This window comes from Siniperca chuatsi, linkage group LG2 (assembly GCF_020085105.1).
Source record: "Siniperca chuatsi isolate FFG_IHB_CAS linkage group LG2, ASM2008510v1, whole genome shotgun sequence".
NCBI classification, from domain to species: Eukaryota; Metazoa; Chordata; class Actinopteri; order Centrarchiformes; family Sinipercidae; genus Siniperca; species Siniperca chuatsi.
Genome location: NC_058043.1, coordinates 16,063,723 through 16,080,163, shown reverse-complemented (window position 1 = coordinate 16,080,163; position 16,441 = coordinate 16,063,723). Strand labels below are relative to the sequence as shown.

The 16,441-nt window shown below is 39.3% G+C and overlaps 1 protein-coding gene across 6 annotated transcripts in view; it reads left to right on the top strand.

The window, feature by feature from the left end:
• Nucleotides 1-16,441, top strand: part of cfap20dc (CFAP20 domain containing) — a 37,881-nt gene that overhangs the window by 5,528 nt on the left and 15,912 nt on the right. Inside the window, exons 8-14 of one of the 6 annotated variants that reach the window (XR_006375517.1) lie at nucleotides 1,360-1,532; nucleotides 1,665-1,773; nucleotides 3,287-3,427; nucleotides 3,541-3,669; nucleotides 5,361-5,683; nucleotides 14,401-14,510; nucleotides 15,273-15,403. Coding sequence is in view for 5 of the 6 variants with exons in the window: in XM_044174399.1 (XP_044030334.1) it covers nucleotides 1,360-1,532; nucleotides 1,665-1,773; nucleotides 3,287-3,427; nucleotides 3,541-3,669; nucleotides 5,361-5,683; nucleotides 14,401-14,427 (902 nt within the window). In the remaining variant the exon portion in view is untranslated. Of the gene's footprint in view, nucleotides 1-1,359; nucleotides 1,533-1,664; nucleotides 1,774-3,286; nucleotides 3,428-3,540; nucleotides 3,670-5,360; nucleotides 5,684-14,400; nucleotides 15,404-16,441 lie in introns of those variants that run through there. The other 5 variants (XM_044174406.1, XM_044174399.1, XM_044174373.1 and 2 more) reach the window with 5 other exon arrangements.

Here is a 16,441-nt window from a genome sequence, read left to right as displayed (position 1 = left end):
CAAAGGTTAACTTCACTGTGACATCATAATGTCCTGGAAAAACACTTTTTTGGTCATTATTCAACACCATAACTCAGGAACAGAAGGGAAGATGTGACCATATTTCACAGTTGGTCGGACACTGAATAGGTGACACTTTTTACTTAAAGGTCATTGTGACCTCAAAATAGTTTTCTAGCCATAATTTAAGAATGAACTGGATGATTCCAGATTTCACACACATGTTGACTGAGACGACACAATGAGTAAACAACAACTAGCACAGTATGGGCTCACGTGGCAGCAAACATGCATGCCTAGCTAATCATGATCCTGTGAGTGAGTTTCACCTACAGCTCATAGAGAGGCTTCACATCTAAAAACACCAAGAGAAAACAAAGGCACCACATTTTGTGTAGCTATACTCTATAAGAATCCATTTTTACATAGTAACCAAGTACACGTGTAACTGTGCTAATACATCTATGATAATCCTTCATTAATAAGTTCAACAAAATACAGTATATTCACTGGAATCATACATATGTATCATCAATATGGTGATAACTTCTATTTAGACAAAAAATACACTTAATACCTTTTTATTTGATTCCTTCCAAGTTCACGGCATATATTATGAGTCTGGACAGACATGGATGTAAACTTGACTGGTTGGCGGAGGCATACAACCACGGGGCAGTAATTCTAGTTACATGATGATATGGAACAGATTTATAGATTAAAGAAAAACATCAACTCAATCAGTTCAGCAGTGGAGTCTAATTTATATTCAACCACCATAGCCTCTAATTCAAAGTCTGCTGCAGCTTACAGAAACAGTAAGTTTATAGTAGTCTGATTGGTTAAGTTTGCAATATGCAAGTGTAACACATCTCAAAAGCATACTCCAGTGTACAAAAAAGGCATGTTTTTAAAGTTTTCTATTCACAGTAAAAAAAAAGTGACTTTGAAAGAACTGTGTGGCAAGTTTGAAGGCGGCTTCTCACTGATGTTAAAAATGCTGGTCTGAGCCCTTCACACTGAACTGGCTTCAAGCCTGCATTTTTCATCTGTGTGAACTATGTGGCTTTTGTAAATCTGAAGCATAGCCTTCAGAAGCTGCAGTGGCTACTTTATCATTAACCAGACGGACAACAGATTAAGGGAATTGGTTAAAATATGCAGCCCTACTTGCCAGGTAGTTGAGGTCCAAGGATCTAGTAATGTTGTACCATAAATTAAGTATAAAAATTAAATATAGTTTTTTTTTTTTTTAGAGTATGTATCAGCAAGAGATGTAAGAAAATTCCTAAAGGCAAATCTTATCCAAACAAACAAGATCAATATTCCCATTAATGAGTAATGGGAATTTCTTTGCAGTTACTGATCAGACTGCCACTGCCAGATCAACTAGTTATCGAAGAACCAGGCCCAGGGGTGTTTTACACACAGCCGCAGGCTCCAGGGTTTCAGGGCCACCCCCTCAAACTGGAAGAAAAAGCAGTGCAGCTGCAGACGGAATGGACAGAAGTGTACTCTTTATCTCAAATACGGTAAACACAGGAATCCCATAATAACATATATCCCTCTGAATGATTTGGACCATCATGTCATAAATTACCGTAAGTACAAAATAGAATATGTTGTCTTTGAAAATGTTTTTCTTTTTTTGCTGTGCCCCACAGGGATTCCCGTCCAGTAGAACGAACCAAAAAGTTGCTGCAGAAAATCAGAGCATTGCCAACATGAGTGAGAATTTATCACACAGAGAACCTTCCCACATTCTTCTTGAGGGTAAATTTGAATAATGTTTGAGTGTCATTTTGTTTAGTCTGCATGCTTTCTACACCCAAACATGCCCTGGTCATCCAGCTATTATATACAATAAATCACATTTTCATCACTCTTTTAATTCATTTGTTTGTTTCTTTATATAATGACTTACTGACCTGACGAGATTGAGTTTATTTTCCACTTATTGGAAAACTTTAAATTCAACAATGAAAGGCTGTATAGGAAAATGTTACCAAATATGGTAGCTGCTACTCTTCCTGGACCCCAATAAGACACAGCTAACATGGAAGCTGCTAATGTATGAGGGTCAATAATAGGCAAGCAATCAGGCAAACAAAGCTGAGAAGGGAGCTGGCAGGGAGGCATATTTAAGACAATTTGGCAAAGAGTGAGTTGGTGGACCAGTATATATACTAAGTGACTGATAGATGGGAATAAGGAGCAGAAAATGGACAGGACAGAAATATAGCTTTGGGAAATTTCCAGAGAACTACAGTTGAGTCCAGTAGCTAGAAACATTATTTGGAAACAGCAATGCCTACTTTCTGTGCTTAGCAATCATAATTAATTATTAAGGAGACACTAATATCAGCACTGTCCAAACCCTCAGTAGTTCATAATGGAGAACATGTTGTGTTTCAAGTACAGAGCTTAAACGCCACCTTTTCTCATTTGCCAACAAAGCAAATTAAGATTATGTAGTTTCGGGTTTGTGAAGTTGTTTCACATTGCTCTTGTTGGCATGCAGTGAAAATTCCACTAACTGATCGGGTGACATGAAAGTGAATATGTTGTTTACTCAACTTAAATGGTTCTATGGAAAATGTGCTTTTGTGAGTGTTTCATCATAACCCCACCATAGACACTGATATAATAACAATGTAAATAAAGATTAAAATATGAATAAAAAATGTAGTGACAGAAGACTTGCTAGTGAGTCTAGTTGGCTTTGATTTAGTACCTCCAAACATTAGTAGCTCCAAACATCTTATGTCCTGGATGACGGAGAATAGATGAAAATCACTCAGCTTCTTTTTTTTCTGGCATGTTAATAAAATGTCCACCAATGCACATCAGGCTAGCTGTGTTAGCTGTGTAACTTGAAGTGTAGTCCCTGCTGTAACAGTGCACACTGTACTGTATTCCTCTCATTACATTATTCTTGTCCTTAAGAGCACACGAAGAGTGCTTTGCATCGATAAAAGCATTATATATGAACCAGCAAGAGTCCAGCTCTTACAGAGTATGTTCTCCCAACCACCTAATAATAGCTTTTACAGTTAGTAATACACCATTCTTTGAGCGTGACTGAAAGCAAAAAATGGATGATTATAATTCCTTAATTCAGCTCAACATAATGTAGCTTGATGTTTTCTCTCTGCACTGAATGAAGCTCAGTTACTGAAATGGCTTCATTAATAGGGATTTTCACAGTGCATAATCAGTTCACAGATATGCTTCTGGCAAGCTTTAGTAGCATTGTTGTTGACATTGTTGTTTTTGTGTTGTAAAGCTTTTCTAATGTTGGAAGTACTGAATGTAGGTACACCTGGAAGTTTACAGCCACATCCTCCAAAAGACAGAGTGTTTGACAAACAGGGATCTAAGAAGCTACACGTCTACAGTGCTGGAAGAGAGATGATAGCATCGTCAGGTAAGGACTGCATCTTAGATTCTGTGTGTATGTGGGAATAGAGAATATGGTTCTGTGAATTTACCATGGTTTAATATGCTAAGGTGTTTAATTCTGGTTAACCGCCCCTCTAGATGCTGTACCTGGTGGCCACAGAAAGAGAAGTAAAACCAGGGAGAAGTGCACTCCTCCATCCACTCCATCCAGTAGGCAGGAGAGCAGGCAACAACCTATAACAGAAAACACAAAGTGCCTAACAGCAGGTGAGGCTCACATCTGCTGTGAATAGACAGGGAGCAGGACAGCAGGAAGCAGCAGCAGGAAGACACTTTCAGACTGAGTGATGGTTAGGAAAGTGTAAAAAGACAACGAGCGATGGGACACAAGAGAATGATATGCATGTTGAGTGATATGGAGGTCTACTTTGCATGATTTTACCAAGTTGCTCCTTTATATTTGAGAAAAATACCTATTCCTACTCTTGAAAATATTGCATGCATTTTAATGAGGCTCATTCTACACCATCGCTTTTGTTCCCCATATTTCATTCTGCATAAACCACCTCAAGACCATTTGTAGGATTTTTGTAGTACTCCCTCTCCCCCCACCACACACGCACGCACGCACACACACACACACACACACGCACGTTTGTTTCACTATCCCCCAGGGGGACAGTCATTGACATAATGCATTCCCTAGCCCCTTACCCTAACCTTACCCATCACACCTAAATGCCTAACCTTAAACTTAACCCAATTGTAACCTGTACCCTAAAACCAAGTCTTAACCCTCAAAAAGCAGTCTCTACCCATGGGGACCTCAATTTTTGTCCCCACAGTGACACAAGTCCCCATGGGTTAGTGTGTATTCAGGTTAAAGTCCCTATATAAGAACATGAAACACACACACACACACACACCAGCATTGTCCTCAGTCCTTAGTGAGTGCACATGTGCTGAAAGCTCATTTATGGATGTTTCTCCACAGCAATAAGCTTCTTTGCTGCAGCCCTGCCCACAGACGGAAAGTAGTTAGTTCATTAATGGTAATGTGGCACATTAAATAAAAGTCAGAGGGACATCTCCTGGGCCCAGGGTTTGCCACACAGTGGGCAATTAGAGAAAGTGATTATACTGTTGAGAGGTTCAAATGTGCTCACTCATTCAGATAGAGGTGCCTCTTTCTCTGATCTCAGGCATCTCGTGGAGTTTAAGGAATCAGTGTTCCTTGCATGCACACATGGATGAATGCAATTTTTATTCTAGGTTGATTAAGATCTTACTCCTGTGGATATATATTCAGGAACAAAGTGTCAGATATTACTGTAAGATTTTCTCTTTCTACTTTAACAAAAGCGAAAAATCAAAAAACTAAAGAAGGGTGGAAGCAATTTTTGCTTGGAAAATGGGTGTCTAAGCCAGTTCGATTTTAAATTATGTTTGGGCAGAACTGTCATTTCATGAGTGACAATTTTGCAACAAACTGGTGTTCCTACTATTGATTATGTTGTTTATATTGTTACATTCTCATTAAGGTATTAGCATAGCAAAGCAATTAACAAAACCTACAAAAATGTCAGTGCAGGAGAAATGAATGTTCTCTTTTGGCAAGCAATGGAATTCATTACAATTTTGCATATTGTTATTACGATTTTTTTATGTGCCTATAATCAAATGAACTTAGAATGACATTAGCCACTTGATGAAAACATTAAAAAAGGATTTATTACTCACTGTAGTTAGATCATTATTCTCTACTCAGTCTTTGTGATTAAGTCCTCCATGTGTATTCCGAAAGACTTCATTCATGTATTATACAATCTGTACACTCAAAACCATAAATTCTTTATTTTATTACATTCATGTGCAAAAATGTATGTTTCAAGGAGAGAATTTACGCCTGCTCAGGTTAAAATGGTCTTTTTGTTTTGTTCCATGCTCTTTTATTTTAGATGAATGTAGCTGCAGTCCTGCCAAGGAAAGTTCAGGAGCTGCTCCCACACCAGCAGAGTCTCTCTCCTGCACGATCTGGCCAGGTTTGTCTTGTGACCTGCAGGTCTGGAGCAGCTGGGAGAGTAATGAGGGGTCCGAGCCCCAGCTCACTCTGCAAGAGGAGGTGTTCACTTTCTCATCCCAGCCACACTCACCCAAAAGAGGGCAAGGCCAGGGTGACCAGGAGAAGATGGAGATGGGAGATGATCAGGTTCAGAGCAAAAGTGAGAGGCGGTATGAGGCCCAACCTGAAGATGACTTCATCGGCAGTGAAAGTGATGAGGTATGTCTGCTCTCGGGGAGAGCACTGTACTTTAAATAACCACACATATTTGAAGTGCATCTTACAGTATGTTGCTCTGGCTCAAGATATGTTTCTCTGACACTAAAGACCATCTGCCTTAAGCAAACTTGTGTTATATCACATACACTAATTGTATGGACAAACACCAGATTTCAAAAATATGATTTGTCCATTTTAGGGATGTATTCTGATTTGTGTGATCTACTTTAATCTTAGTTCATCAGCAAAGATTCAGTGTATCATTAAATCTCACATTATGCCCACAGCTTGATTTGATTCAGTTTAATTTGAAATTTTAATTTGAGTTTGATATACTGTGTCTCAAAATACACAGTATATTTAGTTTTTTGGAGTGTAATATTTCATATTGCACATTTCACAGCATGCAGTATACTTTAACTTCAAAGGTCAGTGGGGTTATTTATCATCAGATAATTTATTAATGGTTATGAGGCTTAAAATAAAGAATAGTAGTTTCCTTTATGCTGAGCAGGGAAATTAAACTGTTGAACTATGAGTATAAAGATGACTATCTTCAAAGAAATGCTAATTGCTTTTACTTATTTAAAACTTTATAATAAGTCTGATAATTCAGACTTAAGAACCTCATTTTGTTGCGCAGCTGATTAGGTTAGCTTTATTATAATTTTTTTGGCATAAAGTAATGTATTCTATGCACCACGTCAAAGACAAAATTCACTCACAAAAACCTAAAGAAAAACAGGTACTGGCAATGCACCTTGCATGCATGTGTCAAATCTGATGTTTGATGGTGTATTTTTAACTTATTGATAACATCCTGAGACTGCATTCTTGTATGATGTGGATAAGGTACCAACCATAGACAATGTGCGACTCTGTCAGTGCTGTATATTTCCAGATCATCTATAATAGAGTCAAGCAGGAGAAAATCTTCTCTAAAACATTAACAGTAAATGTCAGATTTTGTAACTCAGGGCTTCTCTCAAGACTCATTATTTTTCTGTTACATTGTGTGCATGTGCAGATGTGCATGTATAGAACTCAAACCAGGAAAAAAAACAGTATAAAACAGGTTCTTTTTGAAAAAATTTGATTCTTTTTATGGTGACCTTTGTAAACTGCAGGTATGGTCTTTGTCTGCTACAAAGCTCTATCCAGAGTTGACATTTTTCTTTAGATTTTGCATTATGTTTTTGTTGAGAATGGTTTTATATCTATATTCACCTCTGTTGAATGTGCACAACCTTTTTAATTTCCTTGGCTGCCATTTCACATTGCTTACAAGCCAAATATAGCTTATTATTAGCTTATTATCATCAAAGCCTCCTGGTACTATTTCCCAAAACAAAACAAAACAAAAAAAGAAAGACATAGAACAATACAAATAGCTGATTTTCGCAAGGTGGGGAGAAATCGCCATCATAAAGACACACACACGCATAGGTTGTGAGAGAGATGAGAATGATCACGTAGTCTTTTCAAACGCTGCCCTAATAATGAGCTTATCAAAACGTTCACTTTCGATAGAAACAAACACCCAGTAGTGCCTGGGCTTTAACTAGTAGAATATTATTACCAGGACAATGCATCTGAACACTGGACTGGTCTGATTGAAAAGGTGTAGTTTTTTTTCTGTTACATGTTTAGATTGCACACTTGCTCTGTTGCCATTAATATTGCTATGCCTATAGTTATATAGCTTATAAAGTTAGTTATTTTCTCTCTCAACCTTCACAAGTAAAAACCACCAATGTAACTTTTTAGGAAATGTACATTGGTGTTCTGGGAAATGAACTGATAGCATCTTTATCAAACATGTGAAGCTGAGAGAAAATGTATGCACTAAACAATTTAATTACAACATTTCACAATGAAGTAACACTGAAAGTGTGTCTGAGGGGGGTGTTTAAAGAATCGCTTCTTCAGTTTAACACATTTAAATCAGCTGCCATCACTTGGTATGAACTAGGGTTAGAGGGTAGAGAGAAGCATGTAGAGCATTCTGTGAGAGCAGAGTAAGCAATTTGATCCATTGCAGTGCACTGTATTTGTATGTATTTTGAAACAACCAGCAGAAAGAAGGGCATTTTTATGTTTTCTGGCTTCTCACCAACAACTTTTCTGTGAGATGGTCATTTTGGAAGTGACTATTCTTCAAAGGGGAAAATGAGAGACCCACATTTGTAATATCCAAAGAAAGCACAGTTTTACTAAGAGGACACAATGGCTATTCCTTCAGGTATCCACAAAGATTATTTATTGGAAAACCACAACTTTTTCAATTATTATCAACACTCCAACAGGCTAGAGTATGCTGAAATGTTTTTCTGTGATGGATTTTTATGATGGCTGATGGAGCAAGGCTGTGCATGGTGGAGCACAAAGCTGCAAATGGCATATTACCCCAGATATGCTGGAAACATACTGTGGGATAGTTATTGTAACATCTTCCCAATAGGCAAAGATGACAAACATCAGCTGAGAAAGTTCATTTGAAGGTTCCCTGTGGAGTTTTTGACCTCTAGTAGCGCTATGGAGCTGTTTTGCTATGTTTGGGTCCCTGATCTGGTGCACGCTCACAAGGGCGCGGGTGACGTGATACACAGTCCTGCCAATGGTTCCACACAATTCCACTGATCAACAGGTGGCGGTAAGAGCCAAGATATGCAGAAATTCGCCAGCAAAGGCAGGTTAGAAGAAGAGCAAGTAAACATTGATGTAAACAATGCTGGATTTAAAATACTTTAAAATCAGCTTTGCAAGTGTTTTTTGAAGGAAATGCATTCAACACATTTGTTAGACCTCAAGGATACATACAATGTGTTTTGGTGAGTAACACTATGTAAACTTTTGTTTGTTTTGTTTTAAACATATATGTTTAAAAGTGAAAGGATACTGTTGGTATAAATATAAAATGTTAGTGTTTTCCTATTACAGGCAGCACCAGCTTGCTGCTTTGGACTACAAACCAAATCAACTCTAAACATCCCTGAATAGTACCGTTGATCAGATAATTAGCTGTGGATGAGGCACAGGAGAGTTTTGTTGAAAGGGATTTAAATTACTTTTATTCGCGTCAGGAGAATTGTTAATTAACAACAACAACAAAAATAATAATAAAGATTTATTTCCTCAACTTTGGTAGGGAAGCACTGGTCAGGAGATGTATATGTTTGGTTTCTGGTGTAATATAACAATTAAGGAGCCATACAGACACCAACTAGGTAATGAAGTGTGCATTATTTATTTGCATATAATGACAAATGTTCAATACATCAACAAGTAAGGGCACTCAATTATACTTATATTCAGAGATTTAATATTATAATAATAATAATCATGGAATAATAATAATAATAAATTCAGACCCAATATCCAGCTTTGCAGATAAGCTGCTTGGTACACAAAGTCCCATATTCAAATTGTAAATTGTAACAGACAAGGCATGGATGAGTTTCTTTAAATCTTGTCTGGACATGAGACTTCCAATTCTTGCTATTTGTTTGAGATGATAAAAGGCTAATTTAGTTATTGCCTTGATGTGGTTGCTGAAGATTTCTAACTTGGGTTTTCGTCTTTATAGTTCTGGAATCAAGCTGACCAATGACTTTCATTCTTTCCTCCTTGTGGCCAAATACAATGATTTCTGTCTTGTCTTTATTTAATTGAAGGAAATGTAATTGCATCCAGCTATTTACTTGCTCTAAGCATTAGTAGAGTGAGTTTAAGGGATCATAGTAACTTGGTGAAAGAGCTAAGTAAATCTGAATGTTGTGTTGGAATTCAGGTAGGGCAGGTTTGGTTATTAGCAAAAAATTTAATATATTTATGAATATTAATACAATTATTAATATTATCGGAATTATTACTATGAATTTATAATTACGGGGCACCACCGTGTGATCAGGGGCCAATAACCAAACATGAAAAACAGTCTCAAAGGTGGCTGTCCACCTAAAAATGCTGATATTTAAAGTACTATCTTACATTAATAAGGGTGGACAGTGAAGTCCGAGCACTGACTGTCACAACCAGCTGTTATTACAACAACTGCTCTTTAAAAGATACAATAGCGTTTATTTAACTTTAGCACTGTTTAACAATGAGTAACTTTAACCAACAACCACTATCATCTAATCTAAACACAATAAGCATACAACAATCAGCAAGCACATAAGGTCCGTGTGTGTGTGTGTGTATGGGACAATAGAGAGGGCGGTGTGAGGAAGACGGCAGACGTGACCACATGGGTCTTCTTCACACACAGAGGCGGGCAGACCTGTGAAATTCAAACAAAAGGGCAGAGCCAAAATGGAGTACACGCTCTATTTGTCCTCAGGATAGCGTGCAGCTTAGCTGGTTATGCTACCACGCTATCTGGGTCGTTTGAGATGTGTGTATAAGTGTATACGTTCGTGTAAACGTGTGTGGATTAGTGGAGAGGAAAGAGAAAGAAAAGCACACAGAGTAAGGTACAAGAAATCTCAAATGCTGTGGCAGAGCACAATAGCTGTTCCTTTATCACACAAGAACCCGGGAGCAATCTTTGATTCAACAGCCGTGTTACTGAACTGTTAAAGTACAATTATTAGCTTCCACAGTGGCTAAAATAACACAGTTAAACGGTCCAACAGCATGGTACTGACACAAAATGGAACTTGCTAAGCATGAAAACACACCGCAAAACAGGACATGGTGGTCCTTTACTTCCCACAATAAGCAAAGCACGATTCACAACAATGATCACAACAGATGAAATAACACCACAGTTATAAAATCTATTTCTGCCCAGACACAAACCTCGTACTTGAGTTCGCTCTTGTGAGCGATTAAACGCGTCAGTCCGTTCGGATTTGTTCGGCGGAGTCCTCTCCGACTCGGACACTGACGGAGCCGGGTCCGCACTGTCGGTGGGTGCAACGGCAAAACTGTTCCTTCAAGTGCCAGCGAGGGACCAGCATTGTATTGCGCGTCTCGTCCAATGGGAATCCAGTGTTTAGATTCAACTGAGATCGCGTGTTGGCTTCAACCGAGATCTCTCATCAATCTTACACCTAAGTGTGAATTAATGACTGGTGGAGACCTGGCGCCGTTTTACGGCTTGGTCCTTGCTCTTCATTCAAGCCTTTTAGTGAAGGCTTCACCTTCCCCAAGTAGGCCCATGTCTTTGTTCTCCACACATGGTGAGGCAAGGCCCAACAGTCGTCTGCATAGCTGTGATAAGCAACGTTATTGTCATGTATGATTTGACCTAGAGGGAACATGTACAGGTTGAATAACAACCCAAGAATCGAACCCTGGAGGACTCCACGTCATGGCGATCTGCTCAGATTTATGGTCACCAATGGCAACAACATACCCCCTGTCTGCGAGGTATGATCTGAACCAATTGAGGAATGTACCAGGGATCCCACTCAATTTTCCAGTCTTTCAAGAAGAATTTTACTGTCAACAGTATCAAAGGCTGCACTAAGATCAAACAGGACCAAAACTGATGTTTTACCTGAATCAGTATTCAGACAAATTTCATTTAACAACTTTATCACTGCAGTCTTAGTGCTGTGATATGGTGTGAATCCAGATTGATGTGGTACAAAAATCCATTTATTTTTACAAAGTTGTTGAATTGAATCAAAACAGCTTTCTCAATATTTTTTTCCAATAAAGGGAAGATTAGAGATGGGTATGTGATTATTTGATATTGAAAGATCCAGGTTGCTCTTCTTCTGAAGGGGCTTAACAAGTTTAGTTTTCAGGGATTTTGGATAAATTCCTGATAGGAATGAGCCATTGACAATTTTTAGCACATCCATTTCCAAGCATCTGAAATTTTTTTTGATAAAGCTGGTTGGCATGGTGTCAAAACAGCAGGTGGCTGAATTAAGATGCTTCACTACATCGTCCAGAGTTTTAGTATTGATAGCATTGAATGTTGACAATCTAGCCAAATAGTTTCTCTGTGTGGTTATAGCAGTGGTCTGGTTCCATTGTTTGACATGGCCAGTCTGATATTTAACTTTTTTTTTTTTTCACAAAAAAAAAGATTAAAACTCATTACACATTTATTGAGAGACAGGAAGTCAGGGGATAGTTAGTTTCTCAACAGTGGCACCAGAATTGTTGATATTGCTGATGATGATGTTAGAGAAAAAGGCTTGTCTAGCCTTATTTATGTCGGAATTGTAAAGATGAAGCCTCTCTTTAAAGATGTTTTAGTGAATCTGAAGATTACTGTCCCTGACAAATATATCAACACGCTTGCTAATAACCAAATCCAATCCTTTCATGCTGCAACAGATCAAAGGTTTCAAATAGACCACAGAATTGCTTGGCAGGTTTGTCTTTGGGATTATCAATGTGAATGTCAAAATCGGCAGTTATGACAAGATAGTCAAAATCTGTTGCGATAACAGGAAGCAGCTCAGTGAAGTTATCAGCAAAATGTGTAGAGGACCTTAGAATGTCTGTAAATTGTTAACAGCAGGATTGTTGGTATGCCTTTCAACGCAGTGCAAAGATATTCAAAGGAGGCAACATGATATCACCACATGATAACTGCTTGCATTGAGTCTTTAAATATAGTAGCAACACAACCACCTTTCCTGTCAGGTCGTGAAAGGGGCTGACTCAATGAGGACTGGTGCACTGCTACTAATATGTAGCCAGGTTTTAGTTAAAAGCATAAAGGTTATAGGTAGGTGATAAGATCAGTACTTGCTGGTAAGAGATTGAATATTCAGAAGAGCTACCTTTGGGGGGGGGCAGGGGACTGGGCAGGGACTGGGCAGGGCAGGGGACTGGTCACTAAACTCCAGGACACCGAGGAGGGGGCAGAGGGCGACTGGGCAGGAGGAAGAACTGAATAAGGTACCGGAGGGTGAAGAAAGTGAATCCTCACAGGTGGTAGTTAGCATGTGGGGTAGAGACTCTCTCTCTCTTGGTTCTGATGTCCCTCATGTTTTAAAACTCTTTTCAGGCAGGGGCTGAAATGGCAATCCTTCAAGGTTTCTGGTGTGTTGTGTTATGTCTTGTCGTTGTTTTGCCTCCTCGTATCTCTTGTCCTTGGCAGATGGAGCAGATGGGTGACGCAGGAAGTAAAAAAGATTGGAGATGAACAGCTTTATCCTGACTTGTTGAGACAAATTCCATCTGCTCTATAAAGATATCTGCAGTCCCAGAAAAAGTTAAAATAGTCAATAAAGTGCACCGAATGAAGGGTAAACGCAGTTGAAAGCCAGCTGTTTAGTGCCAGAAATCTGCTGACTGGTGGTAGTGGGCCACTGATAAACACCTCAGTATTCAAGGGGCTGAGTGTGTTCAATAGAATAGTAAAATCTTGTTTCAGTATCTCTGATTGCTGTTTGCTGATTGCTGTTTCACAATGTCATTGTCCCTATATGCACTATGCACAAACTGGACTGGACCAAGAACCAAGAACTATGCACTATGCACAAACTGGACTGGACCAAGAACACTCAAGCTGTTTACAGGAAGGGCCAGAGCCGCCTCTATTTTCTGAGGAGGCTGAAGTCCTTCAACATCTGACGGACAATGCTGAAGATGTTTTTTGAGTCTGTGGTGGCCAGTGCTATCCTGTATGCTGTTGCATGCTGGGGCAGCAGGTTGAGGGTAGCGGACGCTAACAGACTCAACAAACTGATCCGTAAGGCCAGTGACATTGTGGGGGTGGAGCTGGACTCTCTGGCGGTGGTGTCAGAGAGGAGGATGCTCGCCAAACTACACGCCATCTTGGACAGTGTCTCCCACCCGCTCCATGACGTGCTGGTCAAGCAAAGGAGCACCTCCAGCGGTAGACTCATCCCACCAAAAAGCACCACAGAGCGCCACAGGAAGTCATTCCTGCCTGTGACCATCAAACTCTTTAACTCCTCCCTCTAAGTGTAGTCTGTATGACCCTAAGTCACTAAACTGGACATTGATCATTACATCTCTGCCATAATTGAATAATTGTGCAATATTCTGTGTACTACTCCCATGCAATATTAGTTTTCCCATGTTAGTTTTTCTTATTTATTGTTATTGATATTATATACCTCTATTACTCTCGACAGTACATGCACCTCTGCTTATTACTTATTACTTATTTTGTTACATTGTATTATTATACTGTACTATCATCATCAACCGATAAACCCACTTGGTACTTGACACTTAGTTTATCTTATACTTATACCGACCTGATACTTAATTTATTTTCTGACCTGTTTTTATAGTGTTTTATAGTGTATCATATTGTTTGCTAGTACTTTCTCCTGTGTGCACTCATGTAAAGGCGAGCTACTGTAACAAAGAGTTTCCCTACGGGGATCAATAAAGTATTTCTGATTCTGATTCTGATTCTGATGCTATGATGTTTTTCACAGTTGGGTGTGCAGCCAGAATCTGTGGGATTATTTCCGTTATGTCAGAGACCATATCCTTGGGAAGGCTGTATGTTTTGGTCTTCTTATTGCTTATGCCTTTTACATCTTTAATAGCAATGCCACCCACAATCAGAGTTTAAAGCCCAGTCATTAGCTTTCCCTGGAGCATTTTGCTTTCAGAATTACTCTTAGTCCTTACACAGCAGGCTTATCCAGGTCATCTGACAGAGATCCAGGGTCCTGCAGCAGTGGTGCAAATCTGTTCTCAAGTTGTACATTTGCTTGTTGGGGAGGTTTGTTGCTAACTCTCCCTTTTGCATCTATCAACAGCTGTGTCCTACAAAGCTCAGGGGTTGATGAGGTGCTCTGCATGGATGGTAGTGCAGGCCAGCCAGGAGCATCTCAGAGCTCTGGCTGTCATTCGTCTCTCCATGTCCCAGGGAAGTGATTTATTCTTAGGCTTTGCAGCAAGAGAGTTCCAGAGAGGACTACTACTTGCAGATTTATTGCCAGACAGATAGCCCTTCTGTTTCCAAGTAGTCTTGTTGGTGTTAGTTAGCCGTGTTCCAGCATTCTCTTGTTGTCCACTGTTTTGACTCCATGGTAATGTGGTAGCACTCCCACACACTGTATTCACTTCCACTTTCAGTTCTAATCAGTGGATGTTAGTATCAAGCACTGCAACTTTCTGGAGAAGTTTGTGAAAGTCGTCCGTGGAGAGGGGAGCATCTTGCTGCTAAGTAGCGTCAGCTAATCCCAGGTTTCCAGTCACTGTAGTTCAGTATAGTGATACAGCAAAAGGCTTGTGCTGTTTGTTGGCCACACTTGCGTAGTACTCAAGTAATAAAAGTGTTAAACAATATTGGCAAAATGTTAAAACGTTTATCTGTGTTAAATGTTGACTTTCAAAAAAAAGAGAAGGGAATGTACATAAAATAGGCTTGCGCGTGATGAAAATGACACTGTAACTACATTTGAGGCCTAAGACTCCAAAAGCCCCACTAGTGGCTGTGCTTCTCCCTACACTCAGCCTGACAAAAGTGGTTTAAACATACCACCTGACCATTCTTGTAGAACCTCACTCTGACACTAGCAGGGGTAATAACTGAGACATGCAACATATTTCTAAGGCTATGGATGTCATCAGGACATGAAACATAGGTTGTGAGACCTATTTTTTATTTTTTATTTTTTTTTGACAGTGACAACTGCAGAGATAAACCAGAAAGGTGGGTGAGAGAGAGGGGATGACATTCAGTAAAGGGCCGCGGGTTAGAATCAAACCCGGGCTGCTGCGGTAAGGACTCAGCCTTAATGGTACGCGTTCTAAAAGGTGAGCTATCCGCACCCCCAGTGAGACACTTTTTAACATATCACCTAAGCTTTGCAATGCTATAAGCTTTAGCTTGCTAAGCCACCATATTCTGCCATCCTGGCTATGGTGATAAATCATACTGTGGTAGTCCTCTGACACTAGTTGGCCTGATGTTGATTTTCATTCATTTATGGCAGGTTGCTCATTTGTCAACTTGGAGCAATATCATCTTTCAAGGTGTTGCATCAGGTTCATGCAATTCTTTTGAGCTAACGTTTGTTCTTAAACATAGAGAAATATTAAAAGCAAAACAAAGCAATGAATTTTCAGTGAATGAACTATTTTGAAATTTATGAGATACAATAGACCAACGTAAAATTTATTATTTAATGCAGAAATAACTGAAGGAATGGACTATGCAGTAGTATAGTAAACTGCTTTCATGACACTCACACTCAAATGCTAGCCAAACTGTGCATTGCTACATGCCCTCATCACACAGGCTGAAGCACACACTTGTACACACACACTGCAAACACACATGTTCACAGCCACACCCATATAAGGCCTTTCAATAATCCATGCAGTTCATTGTTTATTCGCTTGCACTTACAAAAATGATAAAGCATAGAAAGAAAAGAGAAAACAAATAACATATGGAGGAGGTGAGCTGAAAACCTCATGGGGCTTATGATAACCTTCCACCCCAAAACAAAGCTCAGAGATGAAAGAAAACACCTCAGAAATTGACAGCAGAAGGAAGAAATAGAGAGACAGACAGTCTTGAGGGAATTTAGCAGTTTTGAGGGAAGGTTCAAGCTGTTTAATTTATGAGAAACAATGTCTATATTATGAACCTAAGAAATGTGGGTTTGCTGGCAATCTGGCTGCAAGTATTCCACAATTGTGATCCTCTATTTTTCTACTACACTTCTAAGGTTCTAAGGATGGTGATTTGGTTTGCCTGTATTGTCGGTTGCTGCAGGAATTTTGTGAAAAGTTTCCATGTTTTTTCGCTGTGAAACTGGGTCACAATTGGAATCCATTGTTACTGTT